Raw genomic sequence first — 18,974 nt, 5'->3', positions numbered from 1 at the left:
ATTTTTTATTTTCATTTTATCTTTTATAATAAAAAAAAAGTTATAGAACAAAGAAAAAAGTGACCCATGATTCCCCACTCCCCCATATTTAAAAGGTTTCATTATTTTTCAGTGTAAAATTTTCTATTCTTTAAAAATCAGTTCTCTATAACGCGTCCGAAGACATGAGTTTGGTGCAATGCATTATGTAAATCACAGTGAATTATTTTTGGATCTATATTTAATGGAATTGCTGTTTTGAGTCTTTGGCAATGGTTATTAGACCGCTGCAAGCTTTGTATAAAAATTTCCAATTTTTAAACTTTTACACCTCCCATAACCTTTTTTGGTTGTTTTTGCTATCAGAAATAGCAATAAATGTTTTGGAAGCGATCCATCCTGTCCTGAATAAGTGCAACGGGTTTTAATTAAGTATGGAAATATGGAAACAAAAAATTTCATTAAAAAATCTTCAGAGATGTACTGAAAGTTTCTAAAATATAACTTTGGATGAAAAATATTCCTTGATTCTTGTAGTACAATTCATGTGAACAAAGCATAAACGTAACTTGTACCCCAGTAAAGATATTCAATGTTATACAACTTTTTGACTGCTTAATTGAAAGCTGTGTAGGATGAGAATAAAAATTCTCAAAAAATTGCTTTGCAATAGCCAGAATTTTTATTGATTTTTATAACCTTTGCAAAAACATTTTATGAAATTATGAAAAGCTCTAGCAAGTCTGCCCTTTTTAAATACTTTTCAATGGATTCAGTTTTTTTTTATTTTGAAATGTTTATAACTTTTTTCATGAAACGCTTAGCTGCTTGTCATGTTAGCAAAAAATGAAGCTTAAGAATAGTCAAACCAAAAACCAAAGACCGACTTTATTTCAAGCTTATTTGAATTTTCTGGACGATTTTATGTGCAATTTTTTTTTTCTTACATACGAATTTCCATACAAAATTGAAACGCGTTGCGCTTATTCAGGAATCAACCAAATTATCTCAAATTTTGCACTGATGCTTGGTGGCCAAAAAGGCATAGTGGTTATATTTTAACTTCACTTCCAGAAATGCATAATAAAGACATAAAGCTTTAAAAGTTTTGAATGTACGATTACTAAGAAATGAGCTATCAGCATCTCATTTCTAAAAGAACTAAGCTTTAGTTTATGCAAAGAATGATCATGTTTAAAATTAACAAATCGCTTGTGCTAGAGTGGCTTTAATTACTTCAGCATTTTTTCCAAATGTGATGCAAACTTTCCACCCAACCCAACCAACACATTCCATACACTCTACCTTGTTGGTTGGTAGGGGCTAGCGGCACGAGCCACGACCGGAGAAAAAAAATGAGAGCGAAAAATGTCCTATACCTTGGCAGAATCGCAGTCCCGCTTCCATTCGTTCAAACTCTCTGTTTGTAACCTTCGGTATGAATGAGGAGCGGTGGAATGAAGGACTGAAAAAATTATCTCTCGTAAAGCTGCGGCAGCGGATACCATACAAGCAGTCAAGAAACGGCAGAATGACTGCGGCCGTTTCGCATTCAACTGAATGCTTATGACTGTGGAAGTCAATCGGCGCACATTCGTTCGTTCACGCAGTCACAGTCAGAATGCGATCCCTTACCAAGCCCTGGTACCTATAATGTGGGACTGCCGTCATATTAATGCTCGAAACTTTTGAATTAAATCGGCCTCTAGAAGAACTGCTTTGATTTCATAGTAGTTAGCAGATAACACAGATAAAATAAAAACAACAAACGTAATTACGGTGGATAAGCAGCTTGGGGAATATCATCGCTGTTGTTTAGAGTTGATACGGTGTTTTCCCAGATACATACTAGTCTGTTACAGCAACAGCTGCGAGATGGGATTCCGGTAAACTGCCCGTTACTGTCCGATTTGATCAGGATAAAATGGACTGGAATAACTTCTTGTAGATACAAAAATTGGTCCGAACTATACATATCCTATAGGAACGTAATTTTTTTTTTCAAAATTTTGTTTCGTTTGACACGACTGACTAGGACCTAGGACCTAGGCCACCTAGGCCCAACTTTCCTGAACGTAAACTTTCACTGCTTGCGCCGCGTTCAAATAAAAGCGTTGAACCAAAACAAAAGAGAAATGAAAAATAAACAATCTTATGCAAACATGCTTATCTTAAGTCACCCGGTTAAAGGTGTAATTTTCTCTCAGTTCTGAGTACAGAAAAAAATCTTGTAAGATAATTTGAGTTGAACTTTTAATAATTCGGGTACTAAGTATTAATTGCAAATCGATTAGAGCAAGTCTGGAGTTACCCACATCTATTCGAACCATGTTACGTAACGATACCGAAATATAGGAATAGACGATTACGCTGGTTAGTAAAGACCCTGTTGAACGCAGAAAAATCGCGTTCAACATCTGACTGGGATGATGCTACAGCCATGACAACTCGAGCAATCCCTCAGTAGCGAACATCTTGTACCCTTTGCGAGTACCAGTAATGGACGATGTTGAATTTTTCTGCTGGACTGATGCGGTCTTGGTGTTGTATGTTGATTATCTTATCTTCAAAAGATGATTGCCTATTCTGCGAGAGGATGTTCCTTCTCTAAAAAGTTGAATAAAGTAATTATCGATATCAAAAGTGTTGGCCATGGCCACGACCCGGTGTCCCCGAATCACTTCTCCTATCGATTCCTTTCATATTCAGGCCAAGAGCTTCCTATCAATATATCGCAAGTCTAAATCCGATGACTTTGACATTTTTCGATCCGGAACCGGCCAGATTGGCCATGGCCACGACCCAGTGTCCCCGAATCGCTTCTCCTATCGATTCCTTTCATGAAAAAGCCAAGAGCTCTCTTTCGATATGTCGCAAGTCTCGATCCGATGACTTTGACATATTTTGTTCCGCAACCGGCTAGATTGGCCATGGCCACGACCCAGTGTCCCCGAATTACTTCTCCTATCGATTCCTTTCATATTCAGGCCAAGAGCTTCCTATCAATATGTCGCAAGTCCGAATCCGATGACTTTGACATTTTTCGATCCGGAACCGGTCAGATTGGCCATGGCCACGGCCCAGTGTTCTCGAATCGCTTCTCCTATCGATTGTTTTCATGTTCAGGTCAAGAGCTTTATATCAATATATCGAATGTCTCGATCCGATGACTTTGACATATTTCGTTCCGGAACCGGCCAGATTAGTCATGGCCACGACCCAGTTTGGCCATAGCCACGGCCCAGTATCCCCGAATCGCTTTTCCTAACGATTCCCTTCATGAAGGGGCCAAGAGCTTTAAATTCATATGCCGCAAGTCTCAATACGATAAGTTTGACATTTTGCGTTCCGGAACCGGCCAGATTAGCCATGGCCACGACCTAGTGTCCCTGCCCTGAACCACTTCAAATATATTTTCCTATAATGTTAGGCCAAGGCCCAAGAGTTCTTCTCAGATATGTTATGTTCTGATCACATAATTATTCATTATTACAAAATCAGATAGATTAGCCACATAATCGAAGCGGATTGTCCCAAGTTTTAAATTTCAGGACAATTTCACATTAGAATTTGTCATTATCTTCTCAACGACGCGACAATTCTTGATTGCCTATTTCATTTTGTCATGATACACATACGGGAGTGACAAAAGGTTGTCGCACAGAGAGAAAATAAAGACAAAACCACACGCCGACTTTGTCGCTTGTTTCAAGACAATATCAGCGACAATTTGATTCACTGGTCAGGAGGCATATCGACCGAACGGTTCCGGAAATGGAATTGGGTCAGTCACGACAAGGACAATTTAACTACTTGCCGTCCGAACTTTTAAACCATAATAATTTCTTATTGACTCTCATGGCAGCGGCAGCGAATGTCTTCAAAGTGAACCCGCGATATTGTGTGTCAAACTCGCAGCAGGAAAGTTATAACCGTGATTAAAGGTCCACAAGTCAGTCCAACTTTAAATTGATGAAGATACGGTGAAACTCCAACTCAAAAGGATGTAGCAACGTCTTAGAAAGCCGAGCAAATATCAGTTACCAAAAATGCTCAGATAGCCTGTTTTATACAGGTTATTTATAGGAAAGTGAAACAGAGATATACAATTCGGCGGCAGATATAAACTTGCACGTTGATAAATCGACAATCACGATTTGCGATGGACCGTCTCTTATTCACTGCATATCAATGTGTAAAAGTGAGATAACAACAGCTTCTACTCGTCCCGCACACTAATCTGCAGTCATTCTTATGGGACTGTCCGTTAGACTGAGCAGCAAGGTTTAAACTTTTAGCAGGCCCAACATGAATAGTCATCAGCTAACTCAAAGTGGTATTAAATTGACACGGGAAAAAATCACCCTCAAAATTCAAATAAATGGATAAAAGGTTATCAGAATTGATTTTTAAAATTAAACTATTTTGTTCGTTTAAAGTTCACACTAGTAGTGAGCTAGTAGTTAAAATAAGACGAATATTGAAATCTTACATCAATTCTGTTTTGTTTATATACAGACGTATGAATAAAAATATTTTGTATTTGTGTATGATCGAAGTAACATGTTTAGCAAGCGAAATTTGAGATAGTGGCTTATGTGTTTAATTTCAATAAAGTTTTGATGTTCACCAATGTAACCAAACAAATATAGGATGATTTTTTTTTTTTATTTTTGAAGAAACACAAAATTTTGCAGAGCTCGTTCTAGAAAGTTGTTTTAATCCGTTGAAACTTTGATTTGTGAATCCCCAATCCTTGCGATGCACTCGTAATTAGAATTTGAAGGAATTCTTAGGGATTCTCTTATCGATCATTGAACACAAACCAATATAGGGAGTTTTCAAATAGGAAAAAAGAAACATTGGCAAAAGCGAAAGTATAAAATTTCGTATCCTTTGTTCATGAAATTGAAAATGGTTTAAGTATAATTTTGAGGACTAATATGGGAATTTATCTTATTTATTATCTTCGCTTTTTTTTTCAAAAGCCGTCCCTTTTTTTTTATTCATCCTCGGCAACGACGTTGTAGTATTATTTCCGTTCTTTTCTTTTTCCCGGAGAAGAAGGGGGATGTGCGATATAGGATTTGGATACAAGGTGGATTAGATATATATCGGGTATAGCTACGAGGACGCAGCCACTATGCAAGCTATCATACATGCTATCTCACTCACGGCCAACTATAGGTGCCGTTGAAAGCATCAAATGCATCGCGCGGCATTGTACATTGGACCGTGATGGAGAACACTTGTGTTTGTGTCAGGTGAACATGTGAAGCCAGCTGTGGACCATCGGGCGATTCTTGGATGCGGAACTCCGAACACTCACAATTATGACTACAAAAAATTTTAAAAAAGTGTTAAAATTGTACTTTTCAATCAATGAACCGACAAAACTGTTTCAGTTTCAGTGGAAAATGTTTGATAAGAGGATTGTAAAGTTTACGTAATTTGACACATTTAGATTCTCAAAATACGAATAACTGAATTTTTGACGAACTCTCAAAGGTAGCTGTATTTCGAACATTTTGTCAATTTGCGATTTCTCAGATTTTCTAATACATAAATTCAACTTTACACTAGAGTATATAGACGCACAAATTTCGCAAAAAAAATATATTCAGCAGAAAAGAAATTGTATACCGGTTCTAGTGGAGTTAAAACCATCGGCTCTGCGATATTTTACAAAAATATGATAATTAAAAATGTGAAATATTTTTTACGAGAGCTTTTACGAACGTTTTCTGTTTAGTTCAAACTTTGAAATCGCCCTCAACTTTGCGTAATTTTCACCGAATTTTGACTTTTGGAATGTATTTTAATTTTTCTTCTCTCAAAAATAAACCTATAGCTGAATCTCGGCAATTTTCCCGAAACAGTTGCCACACCGAAAAGGTTGGACGTGCGGAGAAAATCCATCAATGGCTTTCACATTTCCAGCAAACAAACTAAAACCCACTAACAAACACCCACGTGCCGGCCCTGGTGGTGCAATTCGAATACCTATTTCCATCTTTTTGATGGACAACAACCAACGCAACGCAACGCTTGCACTGCGCCGGGTTATTTGGTTGCATACTTGTGGGCGCCCAATTGTTAACCGTTTGCCGGTGGTTCGTTCGTTTGCCGAAATTGTATCGGAATGTATTAATTTTTCATTCGAAAGCAGGACCGAGACTCGTTTTGGCGTTAGAATGTTTCATAATTTGAATTATTAAGTGAGGCACACCTGGGATATTTTTGGACTTTTACCATTCGGTGGATAATCCCGTTTTGTTTGTAGGAAAATCACTCTGAGAGAGGTTTTGCTTGGTTTATGACGAATACATGGTTGAGCATCAACATTTTGAATTATGAATGCTTTTTCCAATAAAAATAAGGTTTTCGGGAACGATGTGGTAGAAATATTAAATTAACGTTTGCAAATCTTTTCATTTGATTTCCGAGAAGCGATTGAATGAGTTCAATTTTTCATGTGACAATTTTAACACGGTATCAATTTGTTTGCGGGAAGCTTTATGTTGCTGGTTGAGCTCCGATACAAAAAAAATATTATCGGTAATTAATCATCAACTGCAGGTATCAATCATCAATCTTGCGGGGGCGGACAAAAGTAAATCGAGAAAAATGCTCGCATCAGCGTATGTATGTCATCAATGTCATCAATGAAATAAAACGATTCCGATTTCATTAATTATCATTATAATGTTTATTGAGATTTCGGCATAAAAAATATAAATATCTTTGGTTGAATCACGTGACACAAATGAAGGATTCGTCGCTCATATCAATGGATTTCACGAATCAAAAGCTCAATTGTATAAAGCTTTGCGAGCCTTATTCAATTGGGAACATAAATCATTTCTAGAGATGTGTCTGTTTAATTATTTGAAAACACATTTTTTCCTGGCAGCATTGCATCATATTCACTTGTCCCGAAAAAATCTGCTTCCCATGAAAGGCAAGCAAATAACATGCTTTTAACTTTTAACAAGTTTGAATTCAAGGGCCATGTCACTTTACGGAAAAATATCTCCAGCTTATTCGGAATGACAACTTTTTGTCCCGGTGCCAAGAAATGCTTTGCAGCGACATAGTTTTTCGGTTCGACTAGAAAGTGCACTTTTCCTAATTCTAAAGACAGTTTCTTTCTGTTCCGTTCAAAAATCCACCCATTCACTTCCGGGAAATCACTTTATCCTGCCCTCGATTTTTCCCTCTAAACGCTCTCAGTCAGTCCTTTCGCACATCCGATTTGGGTACATTTGACCAGTTCCGTTTTTTTTTGCTCACTTTTTCCTAGCATACAAATTCACAACAAACTTGCTCGCTCGAAATTCTTCCACACGGACGACTTCCCAAGCACATGGTAGGGGATCTGAAAACGATTTGCAGCACAATGTGAGCACCCTCATGAAAGTTTCCGCACACTGAATTGTCTCTATCTTCTATTGCTTGGTTTCCACTGTTTTTTGTTACATTTTTGCACTCGCGTTTCGATTAATAAATTTGAGATCTGTAAAATAAAAAAAACCCGTCGAAAACTGTACTTGATAATAGAATTTATTTTAACTAAATTGAATGAAATAATGGAAACATGTACAACAAATGTGGAAAAACTAAAGGTTAACTCCGATTTCAAAAACTCTGAATTCTGGAATCCGATACTGAATTCTGAATCTAAATTCTGAATCTGAAATCTGAATCTGAATTCTGAATCTGAATTCTGAATCTGAATTCTGAATCTGAATTCTGAATCTGAATTCTGAATCTGAATTCTGAATCTGAATTCTGAATCTGAATTCTGAATCTGAATTCTGAATCTGAATTCTGAATCTGAATTCTGAATCTGAATTCTGAATCTGAATTCTGAATCTGAATTCTGAATCTGAATTCTGAATCTGAATTCTGAATCTGAATTCTGAATCTGAATTCTGAATCTGAATTCTGAATCTGAATTCTGAATCTGAATTCTGAATCTGAATTCTGAATCTGAATTCTGAATCTGAATTCTGAATCTGAATTCTGAATCTGAATTCTGAATCTGAATTCTGAATCTGAATTCTGAATCTGAATTCTGAATCTGAATTCTGAATCTGAATTCTGAATCTGAATTCTGAATCTGAATTCTGAATCTGAATTCTGAATCTGAATTCTGAATCTGAATTCTGAATCTGAATTCTGAATCTGAATTCTGAATCTGAATTCTGAATCTGAATTCTGAATCTGAATTCTGAATCTGAATTCTGAATCTGAATTCTGAATCTGAATTCTGAATCTGAATTCTGAATCTGAATTCTGAATCTGAATTCTGAATCTGAATTCTGAATCTGAATTCTGAATCTGAATTCTGAATCTGAATTCTGAATCTGAATTCTGAATCTGAATTCTGAATCTGAATTCTGAATCTGAATTCTGAATCTGAATTCTGAATCTGAATTCTGAATCTGAATTCTGAATCTGAATTCTGAATCGGAATTCTGAATCTGAATTCTGAATCTGAATTCTGAATCTGAATTCTGAATCTGAATTCTGAATCTGAATTCTGAATCTGAATTCTGAATCTGAATTCTGAATCTGAATTCTGAATCTGAATTCTGAATCTGAATTCTGAATCTGAATTCTGAATCTGAATTCTGAATCTGAATTCTGAATCTGAATTCTGAATATGAATTCTAAATCTGAATTCTGAATCTGAATTCTGAATCTGAATTCTGAATCTGAATTCTGAATCTGAATTCTGAATCTGAATTCTGAATCTGAATTCTGAATCTGAATTCTGAATCTGAATTCTGAATCTGAATTCTGAATCTGAATTCTGAATCTGAATTCTGAATCTGAATTCTGAATCTGAATTCTGAATCTGAATTCTGAATCTGAATTCTGAATCTGAATTCTGAATCTGAATTCTGAATCAAGAACATTTCCCGTTTTCTTTTCGTTTTTTGAGTTTGAGCTAGTTCAGAATTTCCTAGTTCCTAGGAATTCATTCCACTTATCTTTAATCCTAAGTGGTTGCTAAAGTATTTACGTAAATCTACTGCTGGAACAAAGACTTGAATCTTCTATAAATCTCTGTCCCGTTAAAGGGAAATCGTAAACTCGTGTACTTGCCTGTTGTGTTTGCTGTTGTTGCTGCTACTGGAGCTCTTGTTGCGCAAATTCTGACATCCTATTTAATGCTCCGATGTACTTCCGATATACGTTCATGCTGAAGGCAGCAGCAGCAGAATAGCTGAAAACTAGTTACAAACAATCGCCCAAGTCAGCTAGTTTCCAACGAGTTCGGAAGCTGTGATGGCTGTTGTTGTTCCTGGCTCTGTTTTTGTTGTTGTCGAGGCTGATGATGGCTCCGGATTCCGATAGAAAAGGTTGTTGCCAAGATAAGCACTAATTAAAACGTCCTCTGCGGAAAGGTCCAATTTGTACTGGTCCGACATCTTCTGCAGCCGGGCGTACATCTCGTGCGCTAGCAGTGCGGGAAAATCGCCAACAACGGCTGTCATTCGATGACAGCTATTGCCGAATCCGAGACCACTGTCACTGCCGATTGGTACTTTCGATGGCGAAGGAGGAGCCGGTGGAATCATCCTGAGTAGATCCTGTCACAGAAAAAAAGGCAATAAATCACGTGTCAGCAGACTATTTCTCGATTTCCGAGCTTCTGGAGGAAATTCGATGTCATGTTTAGGATTCCTTATAAAAAACGAAAAACATTCTCAATTTCTCATATAATCTGGTCCATCAGTAGAGTTCTACATCCGGTATTTCATTATTGGTATCAGTTTCTCAGAAAAAGAACTGTGTCAATTGCCATGCTTAAATAAACCGTTAGCTGATTGAAGCGTTTGCAGTCATCTATGGGTTAAAACAAAAGCGCCTTTGGGTAGGCAATCAAATATACGAGAAGGTTATGCCCATTCACTATATCGATATAAATCATGTTTAGGGCTTTGAAAAACGAAAAAAAAAAATTGAACAAAAATAAAGTGTAACTCAGAATTTAGATTCAGAATTCAGTCTCAGAAAAAAGACTCATAATTCAGATTCAGAATTCAGATTCAGAATTCAGATTCTAAATACCGATTAAAAATTCAGATTCAGAATTCAGATTCAGAATTCAGATTCAGAATTCAGATTCAGAATTCAGATTCAGAATTCAGATTCAGAATTCAGATTCAGAATTCAGATTCAGAATTCCGATTCAGAATTCAGATTCAGAATTCAGATTCAGATTTCGAATTCAGAATTCAGATTCAGAATTCAGATTCAGAATTCAGTTTCAGAATTCAGATTCAGAATTCAGATTCAGAATTCAGATTCAGAATTCAGATTCAGAATTCAGATTCAGAATTCAGATTCAGAATTCAGAATTCAGATTCAGAATTCAGATTCAGAATTCAGATTCAGAATTCAGATTCAGAATTCAGATTCAGAATTCAGATTCAGAATTCAGATTCAGAATTCAGATTCAGAATTCAGATTCAGAATTCAGATTCAGAATTCAGATTCAGAATTCAGATTCAGAATTCAGATTCAGAATTCAGATTCAGAATTCAGATTCAGAATTCAGATTCAGAATTCAGATTCAGAATTCAGATTCAGAATTCAGAATTCAGATTCAAATTCAGATTCAGAATTCAGATTCAGAATTCAGATTCGGAATTCAGATTCAGAATTCAGATTCAGAATTCAGATTCAGAATTCAGATTCAGAATTCAGATTCAGAATTCAGATTCAGAATTCAGATTCAGAATTCAGATTCAGAATTCAGATTCAGAATTCAGATTCAGAATTCAGATTCAGAATTCAGATTCAGAATTCAAATTCAGAATTCAGATTCAGAATTCAGATTCAGAATTCAGATTCAGAATTCAGATTCAGAATTCAGATTCAGAATTCAGATTCAGAATTCAGATTCAGAATTCAGATTCAGAATTCAGATTCAGAATTCAGATTCAGAATTCAGATTCAGAATTCAGATTCAGAATTCAGATTCAGAATTCAGATTCAGAATTCAGATTCAGAATTCAGATTCAGAATTCAGATTCAGAATTCAGATTCAGAATTCAGATTCAGAATTCAGATTCAGAATTCAGATTCAGAATTCAGATTCAGAATTCAGATTCAGAATTCAGATTCAGAATTCAGATTCAGAATTCAGATTCAGAATTCAGATTCAGAATTCAGATTCAGAATTCAGATTCAGAATTCAGATTCAGAATTCAGATTCAGAATTCAGATTCAGAATTCAGATTCAGAATTCAGATTCAGAATTCAGATTCAGAATTCAGATTCAGAATTCAGATTCAGAATTCAGATTCAGAATTCAGATTCAGAATTCAGATTCAGAATTCAGATTCAGAATTCAGATTCAGAATTCAGATTCAGAATTCAGATTCAGAATTCAGATTCAGAATTCAGATTCAGAATTCAGATTCAGAATTCAGATTCAGAATTCAGATTCAGAATTCAGATTCAGAATTCAGATTCAGAATTCAGATTCAGAATTCAGATTCAGAATTCAGATTCAGAATTCAGATTCAGAATTCAGATTCAGAATTCAGATTCAGAATTCAGATTCAGAATTCAGATTCAGAATTCAGATACAGAATTCAGATTCAGAATTCAGATTCAGAATTCAGATTCAGAATTCAGATTCAGAATTCAGATTCAGAATTCAGATTCAGAATTCAGATTCATAATTCAGATTCAGAATTCAGATTCAGAATTCAGATTCAGAATTCAGATTCAGAATTCAGATTCAGAATTCAGATTCAGAATTCAGATTCAGAATTCAGATTCAGATTCAGAATTCAGATTCAGAATTCAGATTCAGAATTCAGATTCAGAATTCAGATTCAGAATTCAGATTCAGAATTCAGATTCAGAATTCAGATTCAGAATTCAGATTCAGAATTCAGATTCAGAATTCAGATTCAGAATTCAGATTCAGAATTCAGATTCAGAATTCAGATTCAGAATTCAGATTCAGAATTCAGATTCAGAATTCAGATTCAGAATTCAGATTCAGAATTCAGATTCAGAATTCAGATTCAGAATTCAGATTCAGAATTCAGATTCAGAATTCAGATTCAGAATTCAGATTCAGAATTCAGATTCAGAATTCAGATTCAGAATTCAGATTCAGAATTCAGATTCAGAATTCAGATTCAGAATTCAGATTCAGAATTCAGATTCAGAATTCAGATTCAGAATTCCGATTCAGAATTCAGATTCAGAATTCAGATTCAGAATTCAGATTCAGAATTCAGATTCAGAATTCAGATTCAGAATTCAGATTCAGAATTCAGATTCAGAATTCAGATTCAGAATTCAGATTCAGAATTCAGATTCAGAATTCAGATTCAGAATTCAGATTCAGAATTCAGATTCAGAATTCAGATTCAGAATTCAGATTCAGAATTCAGATTCAGAATTCAGATTCAGAATTCAGCATCAGAATTCAGAATCAGTATTCAGATTCAGAATTCAGATTCAGAATTCAGATTCAGAATTCAGATTCAGAATTCAGATTCAGAATTCAGATTCATAATTCAGATTCAGAATTCAGATTCAGAATTCAGGTTTTCAAATCAAATGCAGAAATTACATTCAAATTTATTTTGGAATTTCAATTTTAAAAACATGTTTGAGTTTTTTCAGTTATTCTTAAATTTGTTTCAATCTTACTCTTTTTGTGATGAAACGCTTAGTTTTGCTAAAAAATCAGCTGATTGCTCACAACTAATAATCTCCGTTCGATGACTAACTTCTCTGATTTGCAGCACAACAAGCTACCACCATAAACTTATGCCTAATAAACTCAGATAGGGGCAACGACTTTATCACTCGATTTCTGAATGTGAACTACCCGTTTGGGTGTTGACGGCGAGGGAGAAAGCCAGCCCCGGGTTCCTCCTGGCTGGCTGGCAGGAACATTATGGATTTCTCCCACCGAGAATTTAAACTGGCAGGACAGTAAAACATAATATCAAACCCAAAGGAAGTAAGTTGGTCTCAATTCGAAACGAAAAAAAAAACAACGGGTAGCAAGCTAACGAAAACAAAAATCCTGTCTAAGTCCTTTTTCTGCCTTTCGTGTATGGTTTTCTCTCCCCCGATTTGGTTGCATCGAAGCATAAATATGTTAGCCCGACGAGGACAACCTCGATATGCTCTGCTCAATGGGAGAAAACATATTGCCGGCACATGGATGGATTGTTTGAGGATTTTAGGAATTATGCAGGGGACGACTGAAGGAGAGAAACCGTTCGAACGAACGAACATATGGCCGATGAATGATGGATATGGCACACAGGCAAACGGACGTGGGGATAACAAAAGTCGGTTAAAAGAAGAGAACCCAACCGTTCTTTGCTGGAATATATCCGAAGGGCACGTTCCCGTATCAATTGTTGCTGTGTAGGGGTTGTCCATTGAGGGATATCCCCGGTTGGTGTGCCACATCAAAGGGATGACTAATTTTGTCGATCTGAGAGAAACTGAACGTACGGATGATGAATGCTGATTCAGTTCTAGCTAGAAAGATAAATCCAAAATCGAGTTTTCAATGTCACGTTAAGATAACAATACATCGAAAGTAGAGGTCTTTGCTGACATTGTAGATGAAATAATCGTAGTTTTTTAATGTTTTTACCCCTGAATGTATGCAGCATGTCTAACAGGATTTCAAATTAAACGCTCTTGAACACATTTTTTTTCCGCTGTAAAATTTATAGGAACTTTGTTTTATGATAACAAACAAATTTTTTTTTATTTTATTTACAAAAATTGCATAACTACAGGGGCTAAGGAACTCGACTTTCAGTACTTTTTTCTATTGTAGTTTTTACACAGTTCAACCAATTTTCCCTAAATTTTAAAACAAATTAACACTGACCCACTGAGCCATGCAGTGTGTGAAGTTTTTATTAAATTTGGCCCACAAATAACTGAGATATTTCAGCTTTCGAATTGTTGTCATACTTTCGTCCTGCTAGAGGAAACAATGAAGGTGGATTAATGAATCGAATATAACCTCCAGCAAGATTGAATCCATTTGTCGAAAAATGCAAGATTAAGGCGGGTTATCCATCATTCATATTCGGGCGACCGACCGGTCAACCGGAAGAACCGAAAAAACAGACCATTGCTTTTGCTATCGCACACACGGTAATGATTGTCGGAAGTTTTCCTGAGAGTGCCCACTGGAAGCCAAGTGGCCTCTCGTGGGCAGGAAAACTGGCTTTGAGTGCTCTAGGCTTTTTTTTTGTTTTTCCTGGCTCTGGTATTTGCTGGCTTACAAATGTTCTCTCGATTGCCGAACTGAATTGGACATATACGATGAAATATGGAGTGTCTTTTTAACAGGCCATTAATCCAGGAAAATTGAGTAGGTTTGGTTTGGCCGTTTTGTGCTTTCCAAGCACTATATATTTATTCCTGTTTGGTTTGGTTGAAGAAGCTTTTTCGGATCAAATTATTTACCAATGCCTGGAAGCTATCGGCATCCAGCTATTGGATTCTCGGCGAAAGAAGAAGCATAAATATTCATCCTTCATTTCTGTTCCGATCAATTTGTTCCACATAAAAGTTTTTCCTTTGCAAAAGAAAAACATCAAAGAAAAACAATCCAAAACAACCGAAAAATACACTGTGCAAACTTAAGCTGCGTGCTGCACTGGCTGAACGGGAGACTCGCATCTACCCTCGCTGAAGATTGTAGCTTTACTGACGACCACTCACGACACGACAGCTCAGCCGTCGTGTGTGTGCGTGTACAAAGGACAGTAGAGGAGGATTATCCTTTCGGAAAGGCCTATTGGCCGAGATAGTGTCACACATGCAATAATCGGCTACACATCTCCCCTCCACACCAAAAATAAGTGATAACAGAAGTATCTCTTTTAACAAATTATTGGGTTGTCTCGCTAGTCCAAGGGACGAGCTTAATGTTAATCTTTGCACCTACAAATATGAAAACCAACAGTTTGGTTCTTGCAGGCTTGGACGGAGTCTTGCAGCTCTCACAATTTCTTGGAGTCGTCATCTAACAATGTTTGAGCCAGGATAACCAAGGATGCACAATAACAAATCGGCAAAATAAACACGTACGATTGTTCCCGCATACGGTTTACCAAATCGTTTGAGGGAGTCTGGATATTTTCTCATGGACACCGCCAAAGGTTAAGGAAGGCTCAAAATTGACCTCTATTCTATCCATTCTATATAGAATCATTTGCTCTGCGAAGTAGTTCCACCTCCTCGTTGTGCAGAGTGGAAACGTGTCTGCTTTATGTAGATGTACGGCCGAGAGAACTACAACCCCACCCCCCCTTATGAAGACCCTTGCTATGATCGCGGAATACGAAAATGGGAAAACTATTGGAAACCGACTCCGTTTGGTGAAGGTGTAACGCTGAACCGTGCCGATGTACCTGGAAGGCTGGCTGGTCGTTAAATCACGCCAGTCTCTAACGGTAGCCTGTGGGGCACCGGGACACACCCCACAGTATCCCAGTCCTTGCTGCGCTAAGCAGGTCACTGGCGCAGTGGATATACTTGCCTTGCTACTCGTGGGATTTTCTATGATTAACAACAACAAAACCAAACAAACGCGGATGGAAGGGAGCGATGCGGAGAGGGACGCTGGTCCTAATCCGTTCGGTGGGAGCGGGCTAAGGCGCTCGCCGGTTAGGCAACCCGCCGAGCCGGTGAGGACGCCTGTCGAGAGTGGCGGAGATCCTTTCGCTCAGGTTCAGCAGGCAGTCGAGGAACTCCTAAGCTCTCCGGAGCTTCAGGACCCTGAGACCCCTGCTGAACTAGCCGTCGCGATGGCCGGGATGCAAGCAAGACCTTGTGGATTGTGTGAGGAAAAAATCCAACATCCACAAGGAGGTGCGAGAGAAACTTGCAAACGTGATGGTCATGTTTGTAAAAGCCAACAGGGCAGTTGTTTGCCTGCTCACTGCTCCGGAGTGCCGGACGAGGGCACGCGAGGATGCTGCTACTCCTCTTCGGGCAGATACAACCCGCCCGAAGAAGGTCAGCGTCTGCGTGCAGACGGATGGCGGCGAAGAGGTTGCCGGAAACGGCAAGCGTAAGAGGGGGTCGCCAGGCGAAACGAGGCCAGGAGCCCCAAAAAAGCGGGCCCGGGATCCTACGGCCCGGCAGGATCCAGGCGAAAATGATAACGAGGAAATGCGTGCGGCCAAGTTCCTGATGCGCCAACCGGGTGGCAGACGGTTGAGCGCAAAAGAAAAAAGACCACTAAGGCCAAACCAAAGCCCAAGCCCAAGCCAAAACGGGTCAGGGACAAGGGGGAGGCTTTGGTGGTAAAGGCCCCTGAAGGGACCTTCGCTGATGTCCTCCGACAAATGAGGACAAGCGATAGGCTGGTGGGCCTTGGAGGGGATGTGGGGAGAATCCGCCGAACACGCTCCGGTGAGATGATCAGAATGGGGGGTAGGCTTAATAGCGGCACGTTATCCAAACATACGGGAAAATTGTGCCTACGCAAATTGAGCTCCGACGTGGCTCGCAGATAAAGAGCTCGGAGTATAGCGCCCTCACGCAAGAGATAGTGGGTGAATCCCTCAGCACCACGGTTACCGTCAGGGTGAAAAACCTTGACGAGATAGCCACGGATGTTGAGGCACAAAATGCGTTGAAGGATCTGTGCAAGATCGGCACTGACCAGATCTCGGTCAGGATGCGGGAAGGCCCTCCCAGATCTGGGACACAGGTGGCATTCGTGAAGCTTCCGGTTGCGGCAGCAAACGCCGCACTCAAGTGTGGGCGGCTAAAGGTGGGTTGGTCTATCTGCCAGATAGCCATCCCACAGCAACCGGAAAGGTGTTTCAGGTGCGTAGAATTTGGGCACAAATCTTTCTCATGCAAGGGCACAGACAGGAGCGGTTTGTGTTGGCGGTGCGGCGAAGGCGGCCATCAGGCGGCTAGCTGCACCAAAGACGCAAAGTGTCTCCACTGCGGTGGAGGACACAGGGCTGGCAACCCTTGGTGCCCCGCCTTTCAAAAGGCGTCGGCTGCACCTTCGCGGGGATAGAAGCGGTTCAGCTCAACCTCAACCACTGCCACTCAGCACACCAGCTGTTGCGGCAGTTGGCGTTTGAGGAAAAGTTGGACCTGGCGTTAGTAGCAGACCCGTATCGCAAGACCACGGATGGCAGCAATAGAGTAACCGATAAAGCCAAACTGGTCCCGATATGGGTTACAGGAAGATACCCCATACAAGAGGTGGTTTCCGCTGATGAGGAAGGCTTCGTTATAGCTGGAAGCGTATGGTACTGGTGGTCCACGCTTCTTCTTTCTCCTTGTTCCTGATGTCTCTGCGTTCTCTGCGTTCTCAACCCCCCCCCCCCCCACCCGTGGTGGTCTCTGGAGAGATTCGGCATCATGATGGACTAAATCGTCGAAGGTCTCACGGGTCGGAGCCCCGTTGTCATAGGCGGGGACTTCAATGTGTGGGCCGTAGAATGGGGTAGTCCCCTTACAAACCCCAGGGGACAACTTCTACTGGAAGCCCTGGCAAGGCTGAGTGAACCGTTCTCAACATTTTTTAAATTGATCCTCCCAATCAAACGAAAACTCACCTTCAGAACACTCTTCATGTTGGTCCTCCAGATCCAACGAAAACTCATAAAGTGAACTTTCAGAACACTCTTCATATTGGCCTTCCCCATCCAACGAAAATGTATAAAGTGAACCATAAACGCTTATTTTGTTTCGAAGCAAAAAATTGCTTCGTAATTTTTTCTTAAACCTGTGTCATTTTCTTTGAGGACAAGATTCTTCTCTGAAAAGGGTGTACATTCAGAACAGTTAAACAAATACGATATATTGAAAGCAAATACATATGAAAATTTCATTGCATCTACTTTTTTTCTTTGTTTCGATTATAGTCGTTTATGTATCTTTATGTCATTCGCGACTTATATCAACAGTGAAGTGTGCGGACAAGTCATTGAAAAACTTATCCGGTACAACTGTGATCGATGTTTACTCTTGGGCTCGAACTCACGGCCATCGGCTCAGAAAGCAACTGACTTGCCAACTGAGCTATATCACAAGCTATATCATTGCATTTACGAAAATTTTTCCGGTGTGTAAAGGATCAATAAAAAGTTTTTTTAAATTGAAGTTTTCTTTTTTAGTCTTTTTTGTTTTAGGAATCGCCTGTACAATTCTTCTAGAACGATCATAAACTTTCAAAGTTTATAAAACAAACATATTTTTTTTAATATCCTTAGAAATTTTCAAACAATACTTAAACACTCAAAATTCATATTCTTCAGAATAAGTAAAAAAGCGATCGTCCTTAACAACCTCAGTGTACCATATTTGATGATATGTGTCCCTTTATTGAACTTATTGCAACGAATCGCGAATCTATAAAAACTTGTATGGCAATTTCCGCTGAGCAATTTTATAATACTAAATTCAAACGAGCTAACAAGCAGAAACAATTTTTGCTACGTACGAGAGCTTGATTTGCAAAGCATAAGAACGATTAGAGTTAGATATCCATAAACTCAGCACGAGTTTATAACAATCACGGAAACATTAGAGGACGATCAGATCTGCGTCTGCGAATTCAAAAAATCAACTCGTTCGGCAGCCGAACATATTTCTCAGAGAACGTGGCGGGCCATGATTAAACGTCGTAAGAAAACGAAAAGAGACAAGCGAGAAGGTGCTGCTGTGAGATAATGCTCGCTCAATTTCTAAAGCAACGAATATTCGTTTAAAAACAGTTGACATTCAGACTTTGTAGTGAGAGGACGCTTTCGACTATCACTGAGGCTATTGTGTAGACTTTGCCGTTGTTGCGGCCATTGGTTTTTTTCCGCATAGTTTAGCGGTTGGAATTGTGAAGGAATACAATGGAAGGAATTGTGAAGAACACGTTAGTGTTTAGTTTCCCAGAAAAATCAGCTGCCCCATCACTGGCTGAAATGGCGCGGTTCGTTAAG

General features: G+C 38.8%; 2 protein-coding genes across 2 annotated transcripts; one reads left to right on the top strand and one right to left on the bottom strand.

The window, feature by feature from the left end:
* Nucleotides 1-9,098: 9,098 nt before the first annotated feature.
* LOC129757727 (uncharacterized) lies at nt 9,099-12,676 on the bottom strand. Its single transcript, XM_055755016.1, has 2 exons — nt 12,673-12,676; nt 9,099-9,581 (listed from the first exon to the last, which is right to left on the bottom strand). Exon 2 carries the CDS (start codon nt 9,567-9,569, stop codon nt 9,249-9,251), a length of 321 nt encoding a protein of 106 aa, XP_055610991.1. The 5' UTR covers nt 9,570-9,581; nt 12,673-12,676; the 3' UTR covers nt 9,099-9,248.
* Nucleotides 12,677-16,395: 3,719 nt separating this feature from the next.
* On the top strand, nt 16,396-17,047 carry LOC129753842 (uncharacterized). Its single transcript, XM_055749689.1, has 2 exons — nt 16,396-16,425; nt 16,526-17,047. The coding sequence occupies exons 1-2, from the start codon at nt 16,396-16,398 to the stop codon at nt 17,045-17,047; spliced, it is 552 nt and encodes a 183-aa protein (XP_055605664.1).
* The last annotated feature ends 1,927 nt before the right edge of the window (nt 17,048-18,974 follow it).

This window comes from Uranotaenia lowii, chromosome 3 (genome assembly GCF_029784155.1).
Source record: "Uranotaenia lowii strain MFRU-FL chromosome 3, ASM2978415v1, whole genome shotgun sequence".
NCBI lineage: Eukaryota > Metazoa > Arthropoda > Insecta > Diptera > Culicidae > Uranotaenia > Uranotaenia lowii.
The sequence above is the reverse complement of the archived record's forward strand: the minus strand, read 5'-3'. Positions and strand labels throughout refer to the sequence as shown.

Bases quoted from the DNA above. Each gene is read 5' to 3' on its own strand.
- LOC129757727 (XM_055755016.1), bottom strand. From the start codon at position 9,569: ATGATTCCACCGGCTCCTCCTTCGCCATCGAAAGTACCAATCGGCAGT.
- LOC129753842 (XM_055749689.1), top strand. From the start codon at position 16,396: ATGTGGGGAGAATCCGCCGAACACGCTCCG. The intron at 16,426-16,525 runs GTGAGATGATCA...CGTGGCTCGCAG, and splicing joins AATCCGCCGAACACGCTCCG to ATAAAGAGCTCGGAGTATAG.